A 24,688-nucleotide genomic window follows, 5' to 3' on the forward strand; every position below is an offset into this window, starting at 1 on the left:
TTTCTTAACTACTTCTGAGAGACCTCCTTCTACTTCAAGTATATATTAATAAGATGTTGTCACATGTGGAATTGTAGGATTGGGAAGTTAGAGTGATAATTAAAATTCATATGCAAATCTTTAAAAGCACATTTTAATTATATGAAGTTTTAATTCTTCTATTTTGCCAAGTGGAATTCAAAATTCGAAGGTATGAAAATATGTCCAGATCTGCTCCCCAGTTAGCTGCCTTCCAGTGCCTCCCAACGCTGCGGCTGGGGACTTGTGAACAGTCCCAGGCTGGAGGGGTAGAGGGAGTGATGAGAATCGACAGGTCTGAACATGGTGAACCAAATCTGGAGGGTTTGAAGATGGCAGGAATGATGTAGACAGACTCTTGCCTCCCAGAAGCTTCCAGACTGGCTTTCCTTTATGGCAGAGTCAAAAGGGAGTGGAGGAAGCCCCTTAAGCTTCTTCCTTGATGGGGCTTTTAAAACTTAATACCATATCAGCTCAGCATCTGAGAACAGAAAAGCATTTTATTTGAGCCCACGATAGTTGGAGAAGCAAAAAAAATCTCAATACTATACTTTCTTATGTAATCCATTGTTTTTCCCCAGCGGCCACGTGAAAGCCCTTCAAGGTACAAAAAACAAATGAGGCCACATCATCCAATGGCATCTTGATACACTCATGCGTTCATGTGTTCATGTATTCATCCATCCACCCGTCCATCCATCCGTTCAATAAATCAGCCATCCGTAGTATTTTTGACCTGGGGAAGGAGGCAATGTCCTCTTATATCCAGATCAGGTTAGGGAAAGTCTGGACCTGAGATGATGTAAAATCCTGATGCCAATCAGCACTTGTTTCAGTTTTCAGTCTCATTCAGCGCTTTGTGATCAAGTTCCCTGTTCTTGGAAGACTCAAACAAGGGAGCCAATCAACTCTGAAGTTTAGGAGGAAACCTGGAAGTGAGTTATACAGCAGAAGAGAGGAAGTCAAAACCAACCAGCAATAGTTTGAGAAATCTACCCTCCTCCCCCGACAAAAAGCCATACCGTGGGCTTCCAAGAATACACACCCTTCTGTGACGACTCCTTATCCCTTTGTAGAGACGATCACAAAGAACTTGGTTAATCTCAAACCTAGTGATGCAATCACTCCAGGTGTGATCACATTCATAGTGCATGTGTGGCTGTGTGCAGACACATCCATATTCCATTTCTGCTACTTTTTGCCCATGTGACAGTGGACAAATCACTTTCCCATTATTAATAGGACTCCGTTTCCTGAACTCTCAAAAGACAACTGAACTAGATATCTATGGCCTTGTCCAGTATCATATTCTGCTTATGAAACTTGATGTTTTGCCATTTCCAGGAAACTACAACAGGTAGGGAAATAGTTCAAAGCTATAAATTAAAGAGAAATTTGTCTCCTTGAAAAGAGTCCCATCTGTGAGATGACAACAGTACATCATGCTGTTCTCACTGGGATTGGTATTTTATAGCACTCTGCCCCACTGGGCCCGGGTTTGGCCCTGCAGCCACACTCTCCTTGGGCGAGGAGCTGGTCAGATGTTCCACACTCAAGTCGATCCCGCCTTCTGCTCTATGAAGAAAAATTTCACAACCTCAAAAGGGCAGTTTGTTCTTGTAGTTGCTCCTGAAAGTGGCACGGCCCCTCTAGACCTCAGTAAATATTAAGCTAATTAAATCAGCTGAATTTAATTGTGGGAAACGTTGGCATCGATTTCTGCTGATGGCTTCTTGCCTTCTGGGAAGGAGTTCCATGTTCTTAGCTTGTTTTCAGATAACATGTTAGACCTCTGTCTTAGAAAATCCAATTGTTGTTTTAAAATTTGGTACTTTAAAAAAAATCTCTACTTACCTCTGACTCTGAGTTGGGAGAAATTCTTTTCCATATCTCTAAACACAGTGTTTCTATTCTCCAGTTTGACTGAGAAATAAGACAGAAGGCGGGACCAATTTGAGTCTGGAACAGCTGACCAGATAAGTAAATAAATGAATAAATGCTTTATTAAACAAACGTTTCTCGATGACCTTCTAATATCCATCGTGGGTCACACAGATGTCAGTAGGACATGGTTTGGCACTGCGTAGAGCCACAGAGTGCTAGAAAGGCTGGGAGTTATCTCATTCCATCCCTGCTTCTCGGAAACAGAAGGCCTATACCACCCAATATAGCCAAAATAATATTATTTTTTAAAGAATTTTGGGAATGGCCATTGTGAAAGGAATTTACATATGTAATCCTATTCCTATCAACTAAAAATGTGAATGACTTAGAAACATGGATTGACATTTGCAGTTCTTTTAGGAATTTTACAAGTAACCGTGCCAAAAACTAGTCTTTCCTTGTAGAAGCATGCTGTCCAAAAGAACTTTTTACACTGATGGAAATGTTCTGTTTTAGTCCTGGCCAATAAGTTAACCATTAGCCACACATGGCTGCTGAGCACTTGAAATGTGACTAGTGTGACTGAAAAACCAAATTTGTAACTGTTTCTAATTTGAGTTAATTAGAATTTAAAGAGCCACACACGGTGAGTGGCCGCCATGTTGCACAGTGCCATTCTAGATGCCCTGCCAGCCATGTAGGGGCCACCAAACATGGGACGATCGCACTGATGCTGTGGCCATGCTGTGAAAACAAGCAAACTTCCTAACACAGACCACAGAGAAACACGCTTTCTGCCTAAAGCAGCCTTTCCTAAAGTAAAGAGAACTCTTTATTAAAAATTAACTGTGTGCAGGAAGGTAACTGAGATTAGCATAGTCGCATGCTTCAAACCATGAAAGAATATGGAGGAAGGTTTAAAATATAAATATATAAATGCCACAATTATTGTGGTTCTATTTGCAGTAATTGCCAACGCTGTCAGCCATTCATTCATCTAACCTAATAATTTTCAAGCCTAAGCCGGACATGTCTTTGAACTCATCTTGACCCCTTTCTTTACATCTAAAAACCGTTTGGAGCTTGTAAGAGGTCCCATCTCTGGTTCAGATTTCCCAGGTGCCCAGAGCCTTTGCTGGCAGCCACGGCTTAGCTATTCCCTCCCCCCTGACCTGCTAGCCTAGTCCAAGCGTGGCCGCGGATCAGCCTCCTCCACATCGCCTGGGAGCTTGTGAGCAGGCCCCACCGAGACGGTTAAATCCGAGTCTGTGCTTTAGTCAGATCCCCTGGTGATTTCTAAGCACATTTGGTTTGAGAAGCTCTGTGCTAGTGAGAAGCACATTTAAACGCTGCTTAGGGCTTACCTAACAAGGAATTATGTGGTTTTGGGGGTTTTTTTTGTAGGAAGGGTACTACTTAAAAATTTTTTTCCAATGTTTTATTTTAAAATTTTTCCAACATATAGAAGAGTTGGGAGAATTTTACAGTGAAACCACTGCCTACCACCTACGTTCTGGCATCCATATTTCGTCCTACGTCTACCCATATCTGCGTCCTTCTGTCCTTTGCCAAGCCAGCTTGCTTTCCTGATGCATTTCAAAGTAAAATGTAAAAGTACATTGACAGCAGTCCAGGGTCACCTGAATAAACATTACTAGTATGTGTGTCATTAACTAGTATTCAATATTTGCTCACAGTTTTCTTTCTCTTCCAAAGTAAAATTTTACGCAGTTAAGCATACGGATGGTTAGGTGTACGTGTTCTTGAGTTTTGACCAACGTCATACACTTATGGAAAGTTTACTATCCTTCACCTCCTTGTGTCTGCCCGTCTCATAGTTTACAAAAATGAAAATGAAGGAAAAGGAAGGACAGAGCAAAAAGTTGTCCACAGAGTAATCTGTCCTTTTGTAAGCAGTCAGTTGTCCCCCCACCCCCCACTGCCACTCACCCCCTTGCTCGATCTGAGAGCCAGACTGCTAGAAAGTCCGTTGCGTAGTGAGTCAGATGCTTTATTCTACACTGGCCTCTGGTTCTGACTTGAAATAACTGCTGTTAAAGGGACTTGTGTTCCCTTTGCCATAATAAGAACTTTTGAAATACATAAAAATAGACACTAATGATATTTAAAAATTAGAGTGGTTTTTGTCACTTAGAAGATATTACATCCTCCCTCTTTCATCTTCGTCTTCTCCCTTTTCTTCTCTAGTCCCCTTTAGCTTAAAGTCCAGTTCTGAAGCCTCTCCCCCAAATTATATAAACATATTATTTTTTAAAGCCACACACCTATCCAAAATTATACTTTGTTCCTCCTTAGAGAAGTGATATGTCATGGGAGTGTGCAAGCCCATCTTCAGCCAACCCCTAGACTAAGGGGATAATCGAAGAGGGAGAGGTTCTAAGAAGAGACGCGCCAGGCCCATCTCTGCCAGAGCTGGGAGTCATAGAGAGAGCCCAGTGTCACTACTGAACACCGTGCCCTTTTCAAGGGGCAAGAGAACAAAGGCACAGATAACTCCATGTGGAAAGTTCTGAGGCAAACCTGAGCTTCTGTTAGTATCCACACTAAGAACACTAACTCATGACATTTAGCGTGTATCCTAATATAGTCCAGTGTTTGGGGTTTTTTTTTTTTTTTTTTTTTTTTTTTTGGTAAGATTTATTTGAGAGAGAGTGTGCACAAGGAGCCTGACGTGGGGCTTGATCTCATGACCACGAGATTGTGACCTGAGCCGAAATCAAGAGTTGGACGCTTAACTGAGCCACCCAGGCGCCCCCTACTCCAATGTTTTTATTAACACTCTCTTCCCCATTTTATGGATGAGAAAAACAGAGACTCAGAAATTAAGTAGTTTACTCAAGATTAAAGAGGCAGAAAGGCATAGAGCCACGATGTGGACCCAGCCAAGTCTGACTCCAAAGCCTCTGTTCTCTCCCTTTGTCCAGAGGGAGCCTTGAACATCTAGTTCTTGTGTTAAGTAAAGGGACTTGGTAAGAACCTTACACTAAGAGAATCCGTTATGTTTCCTGATAATAAATATTTTAGAGCCTGGCCGATAGGGAAAAGAACTGTGAGAACTCACGTATGACTATTGCGTTATGTATCCTTTTGGGGTGGCATATACAATGCGTAAGACCAGTGGGTTCTCTTCTTAAAATTAAATCTAAAAATTACATAGAAAGCCCTTCCCTGGATATAGCCTACACTAACATCGCTGCTGTGTCCTGTTTGGTTGACCAACTTAGCCAAGGACCCAGTGATAAGATGAGAGAGAGCAGGAATTTTAGATCTGGTGTCTCCTCATGGAGAAATTAGTTGGTTCGTTAAAATACACAGCAAGGCTGTCTGAGGGATCTCCATGTGAAGTCAAGAGAAATCTTTTTTTGTTTTTTTTTTTTTTTTTAGTTTGGGGACAGTAAAATGGAAGAAGAGGAGAATTTTGCTTATTTACTTAATAGCTTACCCATGTGAAATAGTGGTTTTAGGGGGGGAAGGTTAGAATTGAAGAAAGCGGGGTATCAACCACAGAAGTCACAGTTTCTCCCAGACCAACCGAAGGGACCACCTCGCTTCGCTGGGCAGGACCTCTACCGAGATGGTCCCTCCTCTTCGTTGACACTGAACACTTGGCATTTTTAATCCATTAAAAGACTAAATGTAATGGGGCAGCTGGGTGACTCAGTAGGTTAAGTGGCCGACGCTTGGTTTCAGGGGTTTCACCTCAGCTTGCGATCTCACCATCGTGAGGCTCTTCACTCAACACCAAGTCTACATCAGATTCTCTCTCCCTCTCCCTCTCCTTCCAGCTCGCAAGCTCCCGCTGTCTCTCTCAAAGAAATAAATAAATAAATAAATAAATAAATAAAATCTTTAAAAAACTAAATAAAAGAGTAAATGTAACACAATGCAAGGATAATATAGTATGAATAAAATTTTAAAAACTAAATATAAAAAAAAGAGTGACACATATTAAATATAAAAAAGCTAGGAAATGTGTCAACTGTACTTCCATAATAAACATTTTAGATAAAAAGAGCTGGGAGAGAAGAGAAATGGAATCTGGAAGAAAGAGTATACTAATGAACTACGAGGAAGCAAAAAGGAGGATAAGAATGGCAGGAGGATGAGGAAATTGTGTGTAAAGCAGCAAAGTGAAGGTTAAAAGCAATTAGGACACACAATTACTAAACAGAAGAGTAAAAGCATAAAATAAGCTAGGGTGAATGGGTAAAATAAATAACATCAGCTAAGAACATACAAAGATTATAAAACAGATCAAGTAGTAATAAAATAAGGAAGTGGTATAAAGCAGTAAATTAAAGAACAATTAAAACACAATAAGGATAGAAAATTAACAGGCTAAAATGACATTTAATAATTGTATTAATAACTAACACTTACTGACTTCTCGTGTGCTAGGCACTTTATATGCATTATCTTATTTAATTCAAGTTTCTTAAAACAATCGGGGCAGTTTTAAAACTGTCCAAAAACAAAAAAACGTTCAGAGGGGGGTAAAACCAGGCATGAGAACAACAATAAAATTAAAGGTGAACAAAACAGACCTGCAGACATCCATTGGCATTCCTTGTCTGGTGTGATGATTTTTGCTGTTGAAGTTCACCAACTACCTAGCCTGGTGCTTCGCATCTAGACCATGGGTTCTGGAAGCTTCTGGTGCTGTACATGTCGGTTCTCTCCACATCTTGTCCTACTGAGCTTGGCCTTTCCTAGAGGCAATTCCTGGTGATTAAAATTCTTAAGCAATAGAATCCATAGCCCAGAACCCATGGTAATGGCAAGCATCTCACAATCCCACTCGGTTTATAAGATGTACTGCAGGATTGTCTTCTAGAAGTACTTCCTAGTCCCTGCAGACTGCACCTGCATAGTACCTAGCACGCTGGGTTGGAATAGGAGTCCTTTTCTGGTTGTTTTTACTTTCTTTCTAGGCCCCTTTGTTTTTGAACAGAAGGACCCTAGTTTTGTATCTCAGCCTTTAGTTCAGGCCTGGTACATAGTAGGTGCTTAATGCATGCTTTTTGGACTGAGCCCACTTGAACCTGTAGTCAAGAGCTTACTCTTTTCTTTCCTTTCCTTTTATTTTTTGCTAATTTATTTTTAAACCAGCAAGCCGACTTCTGGCTGGATTTTCTGCCTGCCTAGAACCCCTGCAAATGTACACATTGTCCAGAGAGGCTCTCCCACAAAAGAATGGATTTTTTCTTCTTCTTTTTCTTTCCATTTATCACAGCTTGGTATGCGTCCTCTACCTCCAACTTCTGTTCCTCATACCCTACAATGTTCACCAACTCACACCCTAAGTCTTTTATGTGTAGATACTCAATGAGTAATGCTGCCCTTCCTTGTCTTTCNCTACGTTTTCCTGGAGCAGATGTTGTCTCTGTGGCCTTGAGCTCGGTCTAGAGTTCATTCACTCCCTCATTCACTCGTTCGATCGGCAGGCATTTTCTTGGAATCTGTTATTACCCAGTTACTGCATTGGGCATGAGGGCAGGGAAAATAAAAAGGAGATTCTCCAGCAGCTCTGCATCTCATCTAAGCTGATTGCTGTGTTTCGCCGTCTTTGACCTTATTTTTTTGCGGCAAGGGAAAAACAACTGATTAACATTCTTTGCAGGTAGTATATTTTGAAGAGAGTTTGGAAATCATTTGCTAACTTTCTCTTCTCTAGAGTCTCAGTTGCCTCCATCTAAGAAAGACCTCAGACCTGTATTTGACCATTGATTGCCCTGGATCGTTTTCCAGTGAGCTCTGGAGGTTGGCCACGACCTTTCAAACACACAAGACAAAGACCTAAATCAGATGTGGACTTTCCCGCCTACGCTTTGTCTAAATTCTACATTTACTTTTTATTTTCTGATTATAAATTAATATTTAACATAGAAAACGTGCAGAATGCAGGGAAATCACACAGAAGGAAGTTACTGCTAACTTTTTGCTCTCCAGCCTTCTAGCGTTCTGTGTGTAAGTGTGATTTGTGTGGGCGTAGAAGAGCTATGATCATATCGAACATATCATTTTGTCACCTACTTATTTTACCAAAAATATATTATGAATATTTTCCATATCATTAAACATTCTTCTCAAACATAACTTTAATAACCGCACAGAAGCATGGTATAGGGAAAGTCCGTAATTTACTTAATCAGTCTCCACGGTGGAATACTCAAGCTGCTTTCTTGTTTTGGGGGTTGTTTGTTTTACTATTATTAAAAACACTATGGTAAACATCATAGTACAGAAAACTCAGTGCACATGTTCTGTTATTTCCTTGAGTAAATTCCTAGAAATGAAATTGCTGGATTAAAGGCTATGAACTAGACTAAGGCTTTTGCGATGTAGGGCAAACGTATCTTCTGGCAACATGATCATTCCCACTTCCTCACTCTCAGGAATAGTGTCTTAGCAGTATTTTTAATCTTTGTCAATTATCAAACTATAAAATGGGTTCTCTTTTTTATTTTAATTTAATTTGTATCTCTTTGATTACTAGTGGGATTGAACGTTTTTCATGTGTTTGCTAGACTTCTATACGTATTCTTGAAATGTTCCTCTTTTCCTACTGATTTCTGAGAACTTTTATACAGTAAGGTTTACTCCATCCTACAGTTTGCCCACATGTAGACAATACAGAGAAAACTCTTATTTCTCAGTGTGGAAAAAGGTCTTATTCTGTCTGTTTCTGTAGAAAGTTCTCAGTATGAAAGGTGGATTTTTTTTATCCCAGGAAAACTAAAGGCAGGTCTGTAATACTGGCATTGATGTTTAAAAAAAAAAAAATTAACCATGCAATCTGAATTCACTTAACATTTTCTGTATTTCTAGCCTATGAAAAAACTCAGGGCTGGAAAACAGAACCTAAGAGTTTTCTTTGAAAACCTGGAGGTACGTTCATCAATCAAAAATGTCCTTGACATTACCCTGTGCCGGAATTCAGGAGTTACCAAGTTTGTCCTTGGCTAGTTTGTAGCCAGGATGAAGAAAGCAAGCAACATACATTAACAAGCATTCTTAGTACTGTATGTAGGTCTAGAAAATGGTCTTCTGAGTGGCGTGATGTTTTCTGGTAGTTCGGCTGCTGTATCAGCCTCCTGGTATCTTCTTCGGCCACCTGTGAGGGAGCACATTCTTCTTTGCTGCTGAATTTTGACACCTCACAGGCACCGTTCCCCTCTGCCCTTCTCGCTCCACAGCAGAACGCGTACAGAAGAGCCAGGCCAGGCTCCCAAGCCCGCAGCACCAATGGAAGATTCCCCAGTGCAGAGGTTTCTGGGGGAATGTGGAAGGAAAACAAATGAAAATTAAAAAAAAAAAAAAAAAAAAACCCACTGTGACACCTGGTTGAGAATCCCAGAGTAAGAGAGACCATTCCCCAGCCTCCATGAAAGATCTCTGGGATGGTGGCACCTGAATTCTGAATTCTTAGGTCCATGGATAGTTTTTAAGCTCTTGCTCTCATTTGGTCGATAAATGGAATTCTCAAAACAGTATCCTCCCCTAAATAAATTAGTGCCCCATTCTAGCACATTCCCCTCAACATTCTCCGTCTGCATTCTCCCCGCAGCTTCCCACCGCATCCCCCCCTTCCCCACCCTTCTGTTAGCTGTAATGACCCTGCAAACACTAAATGGCATTTGAGTGCATTAAGCAGCAAACTCTCTGGTGACATAGCAATTATGACTCTGAAATAGATTTGGTGCGTCACGGAAGATAAGGGTTTTGAAAGTTTCTGTTGTGATTATAGCCTGTAACTCCCACAAATAATAGGCTTCAAAATAAGAGGCTGCCAGTGGAGCCTTTGTGGCTTTGTCTCAGTGATGGCACGTAAATTGCTATTAATGTCCTAAGTGTACTTGAATATGCCAGTCTTTGGGCTGTAGAGTTGGCTCAGTGTCTCTCTTTACGCGGCGTGTCATTGTTGGTCTGATAATCTGGGGTAATTGCTGTCTCTTGGATGGTCAGAAAAGTGCAAGGGGCTTTAGCTTCCTGTGTGATGGTAAATAGCCTTAAGGTCTACACCACACGTGTCATCTGTGTGTGTGTGTGTGTGTGTGTGTGTGTGTGTGTGTAGCTACCGTTCCTCGTTAAGGTGTGCATACAATCTCTGTGTGTGCCCTGAGTAAATAGTAGCCTTTCAGAAAAGCCAAAGCAAAATCAGAGGTTATAAAAATAAAATGAAGAATTTGGGGCTGTGTAGAATCAGCCAGTCGGATAATTTATACTGAGAGTTAAAAAAACAATACCCTTTGCTTGAATTATCCAGATTTAGCCCTATGCGTAAATACAATTTTCTGTTGCCTTATACATCTACTCTGAGTTCAAGCAGCACCTGTGCGTGTGCGTGTGTGCGTGTGTGTGCGTGTTTGTGCATTCTTTACGTGCTGTATTTTCTAAACGTGTGTGAGTTCTGTGTAAATATGGTAACGTCTGTGGAAATTGTGCCCGTTCGTGAACACTGTGTATGGATGTGTGTAAGTGGATATGTGTTTTGGTTTGTGCAGGTCTGAGTGTAGAGGCTGTTTATTCAGATAGAAATACTTCGCTGCACTAAGGCACCTCTCTTTAGCTAAATCAGGCTGAGCTTATTTTCCTTTGACTCTGCAAAGTTAAAGAAGACAAATTTTAAGTTTTAACTGCCTGATGCACATTTCACCTACAGACTCCATACGTCTGTGGGACATGGAAACGTTATGTGTAACTGCCCGATTTGCCCAGCCATAAGCCTGGAAATGCACACTACGTCATATCCCGTGCAAACCGTGAAAGTTTCGACCGAACCGTCGTGTGTGCGTCCGAAGAGCCTTACACGGCAGTGTTCATTCTAGGGCTTCATCACAGATGAATTAGAAAAGGATGAAGCTAAGAAGGTGCCAAAATAGGTCTTGATCTCAGAGTTGACCTCTGTGTGCACTTCCGTCGTGTGGTGCTGGGCGCTGGCCCGGTGGCGCACCCTGACGATGTGGCAGTCGGTAGTCTTGCAGTTGGGTGTTGACTGTCACCCGTTGGACAGCAGCGAGAGCGTGTGCCGGATAAGGTTGGAGACCGTGACTGGGCAGAGAGACTTCGTGTTCGTACCAAGTGGATGAATGTCAGATTCGCTGTACAGGTCTTAGAGCAGGACTCTGCATTTCCAGTTACGGTAACTTAGTACCAGCTAACAAGATGGCACCACGCACGGTGGTGTCTCGGAAGTATAACCCCAGGGGACGAGGGTTTGTCTTGTCCAAAACCAAGTTTGGTGAGGTGGATTGAGGCATAGGAGTGGGAGATACTGGAATCCCCTAAAAGACTTTTCTGAGGCCGGCCTTGTGGTTCATAGGTTCTAGCATCTTCCTAAACAGCACAAAGATTCCCTGAAGGTGAACTGCAGCCATGAGTCTCCTGCCTTCAGCCCTAAGCCGTGCTCTGCATGCGGTGCCCACACGGTCACACGGCCTGACCTTTCAAAACTTGGAAAGTCCAAAAGCGGTGGCACCCAGCAGGGACTGAGTCTGGCAAATTCTAGTTCCTGAGTCCTAGTTTCCTCACCTGAGAAGTAGGACTAGGAGCTCCCACTGGGTTCATACACCATTATGCACTCATCAACCAAAGTCAGAGACTTACAGCACAAGCTCTAGAGAACGGCGCAGTGAGGATGGGCGCCGGCCACCCGATGGCCATGTCGTCCCGGGTCGGGGCACCGGGGAGGCTTTCAAAGCATTCGTCTCCCTATCTGTTCAGCTCAAGTACTTCACTGAGCAGCCCTCTCTGAGACGTGATCCTTGTCCTCTCCTGGCCTGTGGCTGAATGATTTATCATCTCGTTGAGAGTCCAGAGGAAAGCACGTGGCCTGAAGCCTTAGCATGATTGAGCCCTGCCACCCTCCGGCCCCATCTTGCCGCCCTGGCTACTCCACTCCTCGTTCCATTGCTTCTGGCCTTCCCTGAGGTCCTTGGAGCCTTTGGCAAGGATTCACCTTCGGCCCAGGGGGCCTCTTGCCCCACTGTTTACTTGTCTATTTTGGGATCACCTCTAGGCTGACTTTCCAGAAGCCCAACCACAGTGAGGTCCCTATTGTACTCTCCTGGCCCTTCCCACCATCTAGCATCTACATTTGTTCTTTTGATGATTTATCAGATGTCTCGTTTCCCACAAGGCAGTAAGCTCCAGGAGAGAGCAGAGGTCAGAGTTTTTTTAAAAAGGTGCCGTATCTACCACAAGGTGACACTGGATACTTATCTGTGGAATTCGGAGTTAAAGATGGCAGTGAGTAAGACCTGTGCTCACATAGGTATTTAAGTAAATAAGTAAGTAGGTAAATGCTGCACCTGGTTAGATGTCAGCCTGAAGGGTCACAAAGTCAGGGGTCCTGGCATTTAGGGAAGTGGGTGCTGGTGTGTCTTGAAGGAGGAAGGAGGCGACTTTCGGGCCAGGCCATGGACAGTGACGTGGATTTCTAGCGGCCAAAGGACAGGGCAAGAGAAGGCGCAGAGCCTCTCGCTGGGCTTCGCTGTAGGGTAGGAAGGAGTCTCGCTTTGGCAGCGGGAATCTCCTGTGTCCTGGCAGCAGCTTACACACCTGAAGTCGTGGTTAACCGGGGCACCCGTTCTCTACAGCAATGGCTGCTTCCCTGCTGATATGTCTTCACATACAGACCTTCGGAGCAAAGTCTCAGGAGGCTGTGGCAGAAGTAGACTAGAAAGGGACATGGTGGTGGGACGTGGCTGTAAGGTCACCAGGGACTGGCCTAGTGGCAGGTGGCCCACCACCGAGAGGCGCCCACAGCCGTCGGGGGACCCTGGAAACGGGGGTTCCAGAGCCAGCAGCACGTGACAGACTTCAGGGAAACATGGTGGCAGGTCGCAGATGGCGAGCTGAGGTTCCAGAGCAGGGTTCGCACTGCAGGAGCAAGTCACCCTGTCGGTCTCGGCTGAACTGTAAGAAGTAGCAGCCAATGAGGCAGAGGCACATGGACCTGGGGGAGGTGGCGTTGCCGCAGCAGAGACGCGCCTGTGCGAAGATACGGGACGAAAGGGCAAAGCAGGACACGCAGCAACACTGATTCTGCGTTGCCTGTGATACCAGAGGAAGCCAGAATAAAATATTTTGGGGGTTGAGTATAGATCTTAATCCCAAATGGAGCTGCCCGCGTCTAGCAGGCACGCGACCAACTTACACTAAAAAGTTCCCTGTTGTTCATCTAAAATTCAGGGCATGTCCTGTGTTTTTTCTGGCAAGTCCAATCCCAGATCCCAGGGTAGAAGCTGCATCAGCCTGTGGGTCTCCACCTGGGGGAGGGGACAGTGGGCAAAGTCCCCACAGGCCACGCAGGGACGGCGTCTCTTCCACACATTTCCGTGATTCCCACTGAGGAGGTGACCAGAAGACTGTTCTGGACGCAGGGACAATGATACCTTCCTCCTCCTCCCCGTGCCCCAAGGAGAGCACTCCTTACGGAGGCGGTATGCAGAGCCGCGGAGCTGCAGTGGAACAGTGTAAAGGTGACTCGTCCTTCCCTGGTTGGGATGAGCGCGGAAGGACAGGCCTCCTCGGCGCTGCCTCTGCTTTGGCGCTCGAGTATGTTCTAGGTGTACACAGCTCTTCGCACGTGGTCACGCTGCACTGTGGCCGTCACGGGTCTGATACCGTGGATCTCTCCAGACCCACAATGGAGCACGAGGGTTGTAGTGCCACTGAGTGTTATTTACTTCTTCGTGTGTCCCCCCAAGAGACATTTATTAAAACCTGTGCTGCCCCAGGCGCTGTGGTAGGTGCTCTGGAAACAGGTAAGTCCCGCGGCCCTGCTGTTATGGGCTGGTAGGTGAGACAGGCACGTGAAGGAACAGATGCAGTATGTTGCCAGGGGGACAGATAGGGGCACAAGGGTGCTTCCCCTCAATCTTGAAAACGAGCCCACGTGTGAGTGGCACGTGGTTGGGTGAGGCGACTGTTCCAGGAGACAGCAGCAGGCAGGAAGTGACGGCTCTGTTAGGGGAATTGCTCAGGAGCCTGGTGTGGCTGAAGTATTAGGCACGAGCGTTGGGTTGGGGAGTGAGCAAGATCAAGGACATGGGGGGCCCGCCGAGGACATGGAACCTTATCTTGAGGCGGGTGGGAAGCCGTCAAAGGTTGAACAGGGAGACCAGAAATACATTTTGCAAAGCCGGCTCCGGGGGCAGCTGGAGACGGGACTGGAGGTTGTGGGACGGGGCATGAGTCTGCTGACGCTGTCAGACTTTGCAGGGAAATGTTGACTCTTTTGTCCCTGAGGGGACTTTCCAGCAGCATCGCTCGGCCTCTGCGCGTCTTGTGCTAAACTCTCACGGTATAGTCTTGGGGGAAAGTGTGTGCATATCAGGAAAGCCTAGCTCTTCCATCTTCCTGGAAAAGTGGTGGATCTCGGAGGTGACCCCACTGGGTGAGCTGAGGTCTCCCCGATCAGTAGTGGTTGTGTGTGTGTGGGTGTGTGTGTGCGCACACTCAGCTGCACTTGGTGCTGACGTCAGCCACTTCGTGGCACCTCAGCACATTTCGTAAATAGTCGTTTCGTTCTGAAATATTTTGTTCCCAAATACCTTTTTCTTTGATTTGGGTTTGGAAGTCCAGGTTTTCTTACCTAGGAACCCGGCTGCATGTGACCCTAATTTTATATCGTATCAGCTGCCTCCTCCCTTAGGTCCCACGATGAGCCTGCCACCGGCTTGGGCGTCCTCTGGTGGAATGGAATGTGAGATCAGGTCTCGCTTCCAGCCTCTGCGGGCCACAGAATTACCTGCAGGACTAGGTGCAAATGTAAACACTCTTCCATTAGGGATGTTCGTGGAGATAATGGGGACACACTCGGTTTTGCAGGATTCACCTTCCCTGTAAGGCCTCCTAGGCGTTTCCAGCGTCAGCATTTTGAAGGGAGCGTGTCTGTTACAACGGGGACTTTGCACGCAGAGTGAAGGCAGAAGTTGGGGTGCAGAAGAAAAATAAAAACGAGTCTTGTTTCTCGCCACCCCGACGCAGTTGCTAATGAGACCATCCTCCAGGACGCTCCCAGCTCCCGCCCCAGAGATAAATAAACCCACAAAGGCGGAGTTTCCTACTTAATATGCACCCACAGTCAGGAAGCCGGAAGCAATCACTCCCCAGGGTTAAGGCGCCAGTAAGCGAGGTCAGCTGTTTCCCAAGACGGAGCAGCCTTCCAACGGCTGGTGTTCAAGCTGCACAGCGGAGCTGAAGCAGCCAGAGTGATTTACGGGAGACCCGTTACGTGGGGCTTGCTCGCCGTGTCTGATCGCGGAGCAGCAAGGGCAGCCGACCCCGTGCCAGGGTCTAGAGCACCCCCAAAGAAAGGGATTCTCCAGCCCGTGCTGGGGTTGGACATGCGTATTCCAGAAAGGGCTGGTAGTCCTCTAACTTGAAACCCAGAGGCCCCAGTGGCCTGAATGTGGCTAGAAGTAGGGGGGTCATTGCTGGGATAGCCTGGGGGAGGAGGGGCAGCCCTCTCAGTGCTCCTGGGTCCCGGGGGGCGGGGTGTTACGGGAATACGGGACTTCAGTGTTAACAAGGGGTCGGGGGTCCTGGGCACACTGGGACAGTTGGTCGCCCACTCTGGTGTGTGTGGGGGGGGGGGGTAGAGTGGGAGTGGAAGAAAAGGCAGCTAAAGAGATTGATTTTATTTATTTGTTTTTAGTAGAAGGTCTTCTGTATTCTCCTTCACCAGGCCAACTAGCATAATTAAAATGCCAGTTTTGATATCAGCTTGAACGAATTCCTGTCCCGACCATCTGTGAGTTCCCTGTACCCTCTGGCACCGTGTGCGCTGGTCTGAGAAAACAAAACTTTCTCAGATGTCTCCTGTTGGAGTAATTTCATCTCAGACAGGAATCGCAAGGAGTCTCCTGGCGTCTTCTGGGCCGCGTGGAATCTTGCCGGTTCCCTCCGAATGAGACGCCCCAGGGTTCGTTCTCTCGACGAACGGCTTTATTCTGGGGCACCACTCATGGTTGCTTTAATGAAGTTGAACGTGGCTAAGTAATGGTAAGAGTGGTGCCTCAGGAGCGAGGTCGTGAACCTCCTTTGCGCCTCGGACGCTGCGGCCTCCCTGAGCTTCCGCGTCCACCTGCCTCCCAGCGGCTCGCACCTAAGATACGGGCGTTGTTTCGTCTTGTGTCAGCACTTTACTCCGCATCAGGACCGCGGGCACCGCGGCTGGCTGCTGACGTACAGGCCCACCTGTGGCTCTGGTAGACACGCACATACAAAAAAGGACTATTAGGACACACAGGTATCAAAGTACGAGCAGCTAACGGTCTTGGAGTGGTAGGGTTATGCGTGGTGTCCATTGCGTGGTTCGTGCTTTTTCTCTGTTCCAAATATTACATTGCATATGGAATTGCAAATATTCTCTTTGAAAATATTGTGTGAGTTTATAACTTTTATAATCAGAAAAAATAAATGACATGAAGGGGTTTTCTTTGGGGTAAAATAAATATAATTGCTCTTCCCCATCTGCCTAAAATGGCACGAGGAGGCATGTTCTTGGTTGGGAAGGGAGACCAAGCTCCTGTCACTCCCGTGATCCGCCTGCATTAGGACACGGAATTAATTCTGTTCTTGATTCTGATCAAACTACAGAGTCTTGGCCCCAGAAAGATAGGAAAGAACGAATTGTTGTAAAAGAAAGAATTCCCATTTCCCCCTCATTGTTCCCCTTCTGGTCCCTCACCAACAGCAGGAGAAACGTGCTGGGCAGGGAGAGGGGGCAGGAGGAGCGACCGGACTTGGTCAGGCGATGGATCTTTGGAGTTTTGAGCAATGATTAATGGATCCCCGATTGAGGTGGAATGCCCTTGGCATTGCCCGGGATGACCCTTCGTGCTCTTGGTATCCAGACCTGCTCTTTAGTGAAGTGTGGGGGAAAAGACCTCTCCTCATGCAGAGGTAACCAGTGGGAGCTGCAATGAATTCAGCACCTGGCTTTCCTGGGAAAATTGGAGCATCATTTGGGTGAGCCAGTGGGGAAAAAAAAAGCCAAGTGGATGAGAAGGGCAGAGAAAAAGGAGCCTAGATTTAGAGGTTCAGAAGCCTGTGTGTCTCAGTCATAAACCAGAAGCCTGCTTTTCTCTCTCACACCTCTGCTTTCTTATGAATGATCCATGAACACAGGTTTGCCGGCACCTGGGTGTCAAGCAGGTGCCTCAGGAGTACCATGGATTATGCTAGACTAGAAGCTGTGGTCCCTCCCAAATGCAGTGTTAGTACCTGCCCCGTGTACCCCAAGTATTTCAGGGAAGAAAATGAGTGGAGAGTACTGTAGGAAATAATTCACCAAGAATGCCTAAGACCTGCTCTATTCAACATGAACATTTGCAGAGGTGAGGTGTACGAACTTCAAAGGAATCCGGCAATTAGGGGAAAAAAGGCAGTTTAGCATACTTCTGTTTCGATGCTTTAAAATACATAAACAATCATGAATGATGTATCGTTCTTCAACTATTTTTATGGTGGGATATTTTTGGCCAGGGGTGTTCATTAAAACAAATCCTTTTAGAACAATCCCATTGTTGGGATGCTTCTGGATTTAGAATCTTAGAAAAATGATCTATAAACGGAGATCATACTTACAGCTTCCTGCCACCACCTCTCTAGATACATTTATGCAGACCAGCCCTTAGTCTACCTCTGTTTCACCTGTTTGATTCACCTGAATCACCCTCTGTACTTTTCAAGGCTCGCCTCAAAGAGTACCCCTTCCCTGATGCGTTTCCTGATGCTCCAACAAGATGGGATGTTGCCTTCATCTGAACTGTCATAACAATGGGGCGGTACCATTTATTAGGCTCTGCCTTGAATTATAGTTCATTCATATGCGTGTCTTATCCCCCTCCTTGAGGACATGAACTGTCTCTCGCTCATCATTATATACTCAGGAGCAAGTAGTACAGAACCTTGCATAGAACGGATGCCTGGAATCCAGGAACATATGGAACATGCAGGGAAAGGCCTTAGAAAGCACGTGGACAACCTTTTTATTTTTCTAAAGGGGAATCCAAGGCCAAAGAGGTGGAAGTGTTTCGCCAGAGTCAACAGTCCTTGCCAGACTCAGAACTAGAACTTGGGTCCCTTGACCTGTCATTTCACTAGAGCACACACAATGGTCATCCGACAGCTTAGACTGACTCTAAGTATCTTTGAGAAGTGGGAGGTAGTAACTTTGTGTCCAGAGGCTCACTGGGAGGACCCATACTCATCTGAGGACGGAGGGAGTATCATCAACCATAAGAACAGCTGCCCAGCCGAGTAGTGTCCCCACGTGCCAGGCACTGTGCTGTGCCCATTACACAAGTTGCCTTGTTATTGTCTGCTCAAAATGGCCACGCGAGCTCAGAGGACTGACTTCTCTCCCTTTTTCCCTTCTAGGCTAATGGAGGTTGGCAGGATGCTACTACCCCTTCATCAGTGACCTCCCCTACAGAAGGCCCTGGCAGTGTTCACTCTGATACCTCCAACTGATCTCCCAGCAGTCGCATCCCGGCTGACCCTGTGCCCCAGTCGGGACAGGGCCAGGAGGGAGGGTTTCTCTCCCAACGCTGAAGCGGTCAGACTGGAGGTCGAAGCAATCAGCAAACACAATAAGAGTCTCCTTCTCTTCTCTTCTTTGGGATGCTATTTCAGCCAATCTGGACACTTATTTATACTCTCTTCCCTTTTTTTTCTGGGTAGAAGCCACCCTTCCCTGCCTCCAGCTGTCAGCCTGGTGTCCGCCATCTTTCCTGCCCCCCCCCCCCACCCCGTCCTATACTCCCTGGGTCCCTGCCCTCTATGACATCACAGAAGGATATTTTCAACAATTAGAGGAATTTAAAGAGGAAAGAAAATACAAAGAAAATAATAAACGTGTTTGTATGTTTTCATGCTGGTGGTTTGAGGAGCCAAATTTACCTCACTTGGATCCCCCGCCCCCTCTGTTAACAGGCAGCCCTTCTCGTTTCTCTTCTCACTCTCACTACCTCTTAGCAGGAATGCGCCACGTTGCCCCACTCATTCCAGGCCCCCTGCCTCCTCTTGCTCTTCCCTCCCTGGGCCTGTTCTGCTTAGAACACTTCCTCCTCTCCCTCCCCAGCCCCAGCTGTGCCCCGGGGACCGCTGTAGCTGGGCTTCTAAAGGTGCCACGTTTTCCGGTCTCAGCTCCACGAGGTTGATTCCCAGGCAGGAAGTTGAGCAGCAGGGGGGACGTAAGCAGCAAGAAGGGCAGAATTGGAGGCTTCCTCCTCCTCCTCCTCCTAACAGCTCTTGGTTTCAGAGGCAGTCTTTGGAGACCACGCATCACTTAGTAAGCAATGTCCAGAACCTACTATAAAGCCAGATCTGAGTGGGCATGGTGATGAATGAACCACTAAGGAGTAGAAGGTTCTTATCCTGCACCCCTTCAACTAAACCTTCACACACACACACCCCCCATGTGTGCATGTACACCCAGGCACATGTCAGCACATGCATGGCCTCACACGTTCATTTTCTCCCAATCGGTCACATGCCACATGCAAAGACCCACATTAGCAACCACAGCAGTTTGCCTCATGAGCCCAAGAGAGGGGATAAGCAGCGCTGAGCGAAGGTCACCGACACAGAGAAATAGCATGTGCCTGGGGCTTCCAGGACCTGCAGCCCCCAGCATGCACACACACCAGAAAGACACCCACAGGGCTTGAGCGTGACAGTGGCCAGCTTTGCCACACACGCTGTTCCTGTTCCCGCCACGTCTGGAGCGCTCAGGGAGCCATGCGCAGGACTTAACGATGTCTGTAATGGATTTGGTTCTGTTCTGGTTTTGTTTTTATATTGGGGGCGTTGCATTAATTATCCAGAGTGCTAACATGGCACCGCATTCTTATTCTGGAGGGGTTGAAGAACACGGCTTAGGCAGATTTTGCTAGACCTGGGAGCATTGGGGAAAGGGGAGGTCATGTTTTCAGTGACATTGTCACAGTGACTTTCATTCCCTGAGGATATCTGAGAGGAGAGTATGTACTAGAAAGCTATTCTGTTGTGTCACCTGAGCTTACATTCTTCTAACCAGCTGTGCCAGCGATAAAGATGGTGGCTCTGTAGCCTGAGTGGGAGGTGGTCACATCTCTCGGTGCCTCATCTTCTTCATCTGTAAAATGGGGATTCTGATGCCTGGCTTACCAAGAGGCTTGTGAGAGACTGTAGACGTCGATTTCATTCATAGCCCGTCTGTAAATGGGAAGTCAGGGGAAGTGTCATCCCTGAAATTGGTTCGTGCCATGGAGGGGCAACACGTGGTTTTCCTGTTCCAACTTCTGGTTACCGTCAATACCCTGATGTCACTGCCGTGATGACAAAGAGAAGAAGGGGTATTGTTGTTGCTTTTTTGTTTGTTTTGGTCTGTTTGGTTTCATAGACTAGAGATGAGCCTCCAAACTAGAAAAATAGGACCCAGTTCTCTTAGTTTGTACTTGAATCCAGTACGTGGCCTTGTAAGTACTTAGCCCCCTGTCACATCTACTCTGCTTGAGAGGCCTGTGGGAGAGAGAGAAGACCCTGAGGGGTGAGGATGGCCCGCTGATGAGGTCATGGAAATCATGCATAGCGCTACAGTAACGAATAGAAATTGCTCCTGTGTATATGTTGGGGAGAGGGTTACCTAAGAAACAGGAAGGTGTGTGAATTTGAAGGAAAGGCAAAAAGTAAATCTTTGGCAAGATGGAATTACACCTTGATGACTGAGAGCAGTGGAAAGACTACTGACCCGTGCCCCAGTCAGGACAGAGCTCGGTAGAGGGGCTTCCTGGCAGGAGCCATCTTGTGACAACTCCGTAGTCGTAGAGCCAGTGGAGAACCTTGCTCAGTGCCAGGGAGCTGAACTACCCACGCAGGAGTACGGCTGGATCACATGCCTGACTGCGCAAAGTACAGAAGAGACCCGGAAGGGTTCTCTTGGCAACAGGAAGAATGATTCCAGATTTGGGTTGAATGATTGCCATTTTAAGTTGATGAAACAGATCAGAGCAGAGCTCCATTTGCACAGTTTCTCTCCCTGCAGGAGTTTGCACTGATTCTCACCTCTCCTGGCATCTTCCCCGCTCAGACCTCTCTGTGCCACAGTTTCCCACCACCTCCCCCCCCATGCCCACCATCACGTCCAACATGGCAGCCACCAGATCCGCCGACAGTGAGCAAAGCATGGGAACTCTGGCAGCAGAAGGAAGGGGATGGAAAGAGCGTGCCTCTGGAAATACAGCTCCCTGGGAATTCATATTAGGTCAATCCTACAGATACCAAAACGTGCCCCAGGACTCCTATATTTTCTAATGGGAGTGGGAGCACTCCGTTGTCCCTGGCAGCCGGTTTCCCCTGAGTAATACTAGCCCTTGGGATTGCCCACCTTAGAACTCTCCATCTCATCCTCCTTTTCACCCCTAACTCCTCCCCCTGGCGTGGAATTGGCGCCTGTGCAGTACTTTTGCCGAGCGGTACCTTCCTTACGTTGATTTTTTTTTTTAATTTTGCTGTGGTGGTGGTTATTTCCTGGTTGCCTTCTCTCACATACCTTCCCCCCCTTTCCTTCTGAGTTTTATTTTTCTGCCCAGAAAAACCTGACTTCGATACCAAAAAAGATGAAACTACAGAAACTCAAATTTAAAAAAAACTTAAAAAAATACAAAAAAAAACTCAACAATTCTTTCAGCTTTATTAACATTTTCCATTGTTTCTTGCGACTTGTGTCTCGTTCTTTGTAGTATTGATGATGAACATTTGATAATGAATGTTCTTGTATATTCAGATAAAGAAAAAAAAAACCAAAAAAGCGGTCTGAATTTAATAGTGTTTATAATAAAAATTTTAAAAATGACCCTCATAGCACGCAAAACAGGATGGGGGCTCCCCCTCTTCTTTCTGTGACAATACACATCATTCCTGCCTTTGTTTTTAACACCAAACTACCTACATTAATCATTTCCCCCATTTTTCTTTTATTTTCTTGCATTTGTGAATTAGTTCAAGAATGCTAGAAAAGTGTCGAGTTGTGCACATTCATTTCCTGTTTCACAATGTTTAAAAGTGACAGTAATTCATTTTGTAAACTAAAAAAAAAAAAAAAAGGTTGGGATAGTGAGCATAATAGGTACAACCTAACACGTTATGTTTATTAACTTTGAGACCCAGAAATAAATTCTTTTCTTTCTTTATTCCTGCTCTTTAAAATATAAAAAAAAAAATTATGTTTTGTGTTATTTTTGGTTGTTTTATTGGGGGGGCTTTTTTTTTAATTGTCAGGATTATGATCTTGCTGTTTTATTCCTTACGAGGTGATGTGAAAAGACGACATTTATAGAGTAGCCGGTTTCCTTGTCCTTCCACTTCGCTCCAGAATCCAGTTGACTTCAAAGACAAAGCTGAAGCCCATGCAGATATCTGTCACTCACCTGCATTTCCAGAGGGTACGGCGCTCCTGCAGTCCCTGAGAAAAAACAGGGACCTGGGCTCTCCTTTTGGCCCTTTAAAATTTCAAGGAATCGGTCCAGGAGACCTTCGATATGGTAGGGAGAGACTTTTTGCCTTTGTTGACTGAATGTCACAACGAAGTGCTTTCTTTTCTTTCTTCTTGATTAATAACAACAGTCCAGGAGCCCTCTTAGAACTAGAGAGGATTTTTTTCTTCCAGAAGCATCCTGCAGGAATTCCTGGTGTGATGGGCCACAGGCTACATAGACTAGATCCGGGAAGCCGTCCCTGGGGTCAGTCGGGCTGCTGATCCCTTGAGTCCTGATTTTGGATGAAGAGTCAAGAAACTGAGCGTGACTCAGTGCTCTCCTTTTAATGCTGAGAGGTGAAGTTTGATGCCTGGACAGCATACCTCTTACTAGCCTCTGATTTAGGGGGCTGTTTAAAAGCAAATGGTTAAACTGGCTTGATTTGGAATGTTTTTATTAGTCATAGGAGAAAAGAAAGCAGTATTCTCTGGAAGAAGCTTATTTTAAACATCGTTCATTCAACAAATGATTGAGTGTCCAGAAAGCACCTAGAACATCAGCAAGAAAAGTGAAGGCAACAATGCGGACTGTGGAACAGAGCGTCGCAGGTGTTTCTGCCCAGACACCTGCACGCCTGTGCCGGAGTCAACAAAATCATGACGAGCTTTTCACATCACCTTTATGGTTTCAACACCCAGCTCAAAGCTTTCTGGAATCTTTTATTTTTTGTAAACTTTTTTTTTTCCTTTTGTTAAAATTAATAAAACATTCAATGTTTTCCCCCTTTTCTCCCTTATTACTTCCTTTCTTTCCAATTATTTTGAAGTGCTTTCCTTTGGTTGTTGGTTTTATTCTCCCGCTCCCCTCCCCTGTTCTTATTACTCAGAGTATAAACCTGCAAAGTTCTGCTCTGTTTTGGTTTTGAAAGTTTAAGCTTTTCTGCTTCTGTGAGAGCACAGGCTTCTGTCCCTTTTGATTCCAACTGAACTTTTGTGTTCTCTAATGATACTAACACGGTGTAGGTTTTACAGTCTCCGAATTTGTACTGGTAATGCATATTCCAAATAAATAGTTTCTTTTGTTGCAAAAAATATATATCCTTGTATTTTGTGTAAATTTCTTCTCTTACGTGCTGGAACCTTGGCTTCCCCCAAACTAGGGCTGCATTAGTGTGGATTATGGTTTACTCTGTGGCCCTGATCACTGTAAAGCCTACATACTGGGGCGGGGGGTGACCTCATGAGTCACCGACCTCACCCATGAAGTAAGAAGGGAGGATGGGAAGAAGTATGGGGGGATCTTTTATGGGCAATTATTGGCTGTGCTGCAGGCAGGCAGGGCACCCCATCGTGTGTGCTTGCCAAAGACTGGCTGCCCCCGACCAGACACCCGTTAAAAAAAAATACCAGGGAGATTTTTCCATAAGAAATTCTAAGTTTTTAAGTCACAGCTGTTTGCCCAGTGGTTCCCCTTTCCTTCTCTTTGTCTGCTGGGATCTGGTCATAAGGAAAATCCTGGTACTCAAGAGGTGGTTCAGAGGAAGGACTCTGGGTTGTGAATAATACTCCGTTGTAGGCTCTCCGAGGTATGCTAGGTGTTAGTCCCGTAGATCGGCACACCTACCATGTGTTACGTCTACCATCCCATGTAAGCATCGCCCCCCCATTCTTTGCACTCATACTGTGCCCCTGACCTTTGAGTTATGGTCCGTTACAGTGTTTGGAGTCCCAGCCATGAACACCATCTTCCCATCCATGTGAAGGATGGAACTGATCTGGTATTTTGTGTCCCCCCTCCAGGGACATCACGTGGACTGTTTCTCATTTCCATGCCCTAAGTCTCCAGAGCCCCAGTGAGGCAGGCTTGTGTTGATGTATTGAATGAACGAATCACTCACTTTCTCATCCCGATTGTGATTCTGATCAATGGAAAGTAGATCAAAGGGATGGAGAGTCAGGGAGGATCAAATGATCATTGTTATTAATGGACAAGCTAAGAGCCCAATGGCCGCAAGAGCATAAGGCTCCCTGCTCCTGTTGACTTGGAGAACATCGCCAGCGGCCAAAATGGAGGCTCGTGTTCCCTCTTCAAGCCTGGACGCTGGAACATGCTTGTGGGAAGTGTGTGTATGCGGGGCACGCTCAGACTGCTTCCTTTTCCAGTTGCATAAGAAACTGTGGCCCTGACTCTGCCCATTAGTTTACTACTTGGAGTGATAGTAAACTGTTGTAACGAATAGACCAAACACGTGTGAGGCCTCGCATTCAATACAGTCAGTTTCTTACTTGGGTAAC

The 24,688-nt window shown here is 45.8% G+C and overlaps 1 protein-coding gene across 1 annotated transcript in view; it reads left to right on the forward strand.

Moving 5' to 3' along the window:
- The window catches only part of PBX1 (PBX homeobox 1), a 280,666-nt gene extending 257,189 nt beyond the window's left edge, over window positions 1-23,477 (forward strand). Inside the window, 1 exon segment of the mRNA XM_040635989.1 lies at window positions 18,316-23,477. Coding sequence (XP_040491923.1) covers window positions 18,316-18,408 — 93 coding nt within the window. The 3' untranslated portion in view covers window positions 18,409-23,477.
- The last annotated feature ends 1,211 nt before the right edge of the window (window positions 23,478-24,688 follow it).

This window comes from Ursus maritimus, unplaced genomic scaffold (genome assembly GCF_017311325.1).
Source record: "Ursus maritimus isolate PB19 unplaced genomic scaffold, ASM1731132v1 scaffold_2, whole genome shotgun sequence".
NCBI classification, from domain to species: Eukaryota; Metazoa; Chordata; class Mammalia; order Carnivora; family Ursidae; genus Ursus; species Ursus maritimus.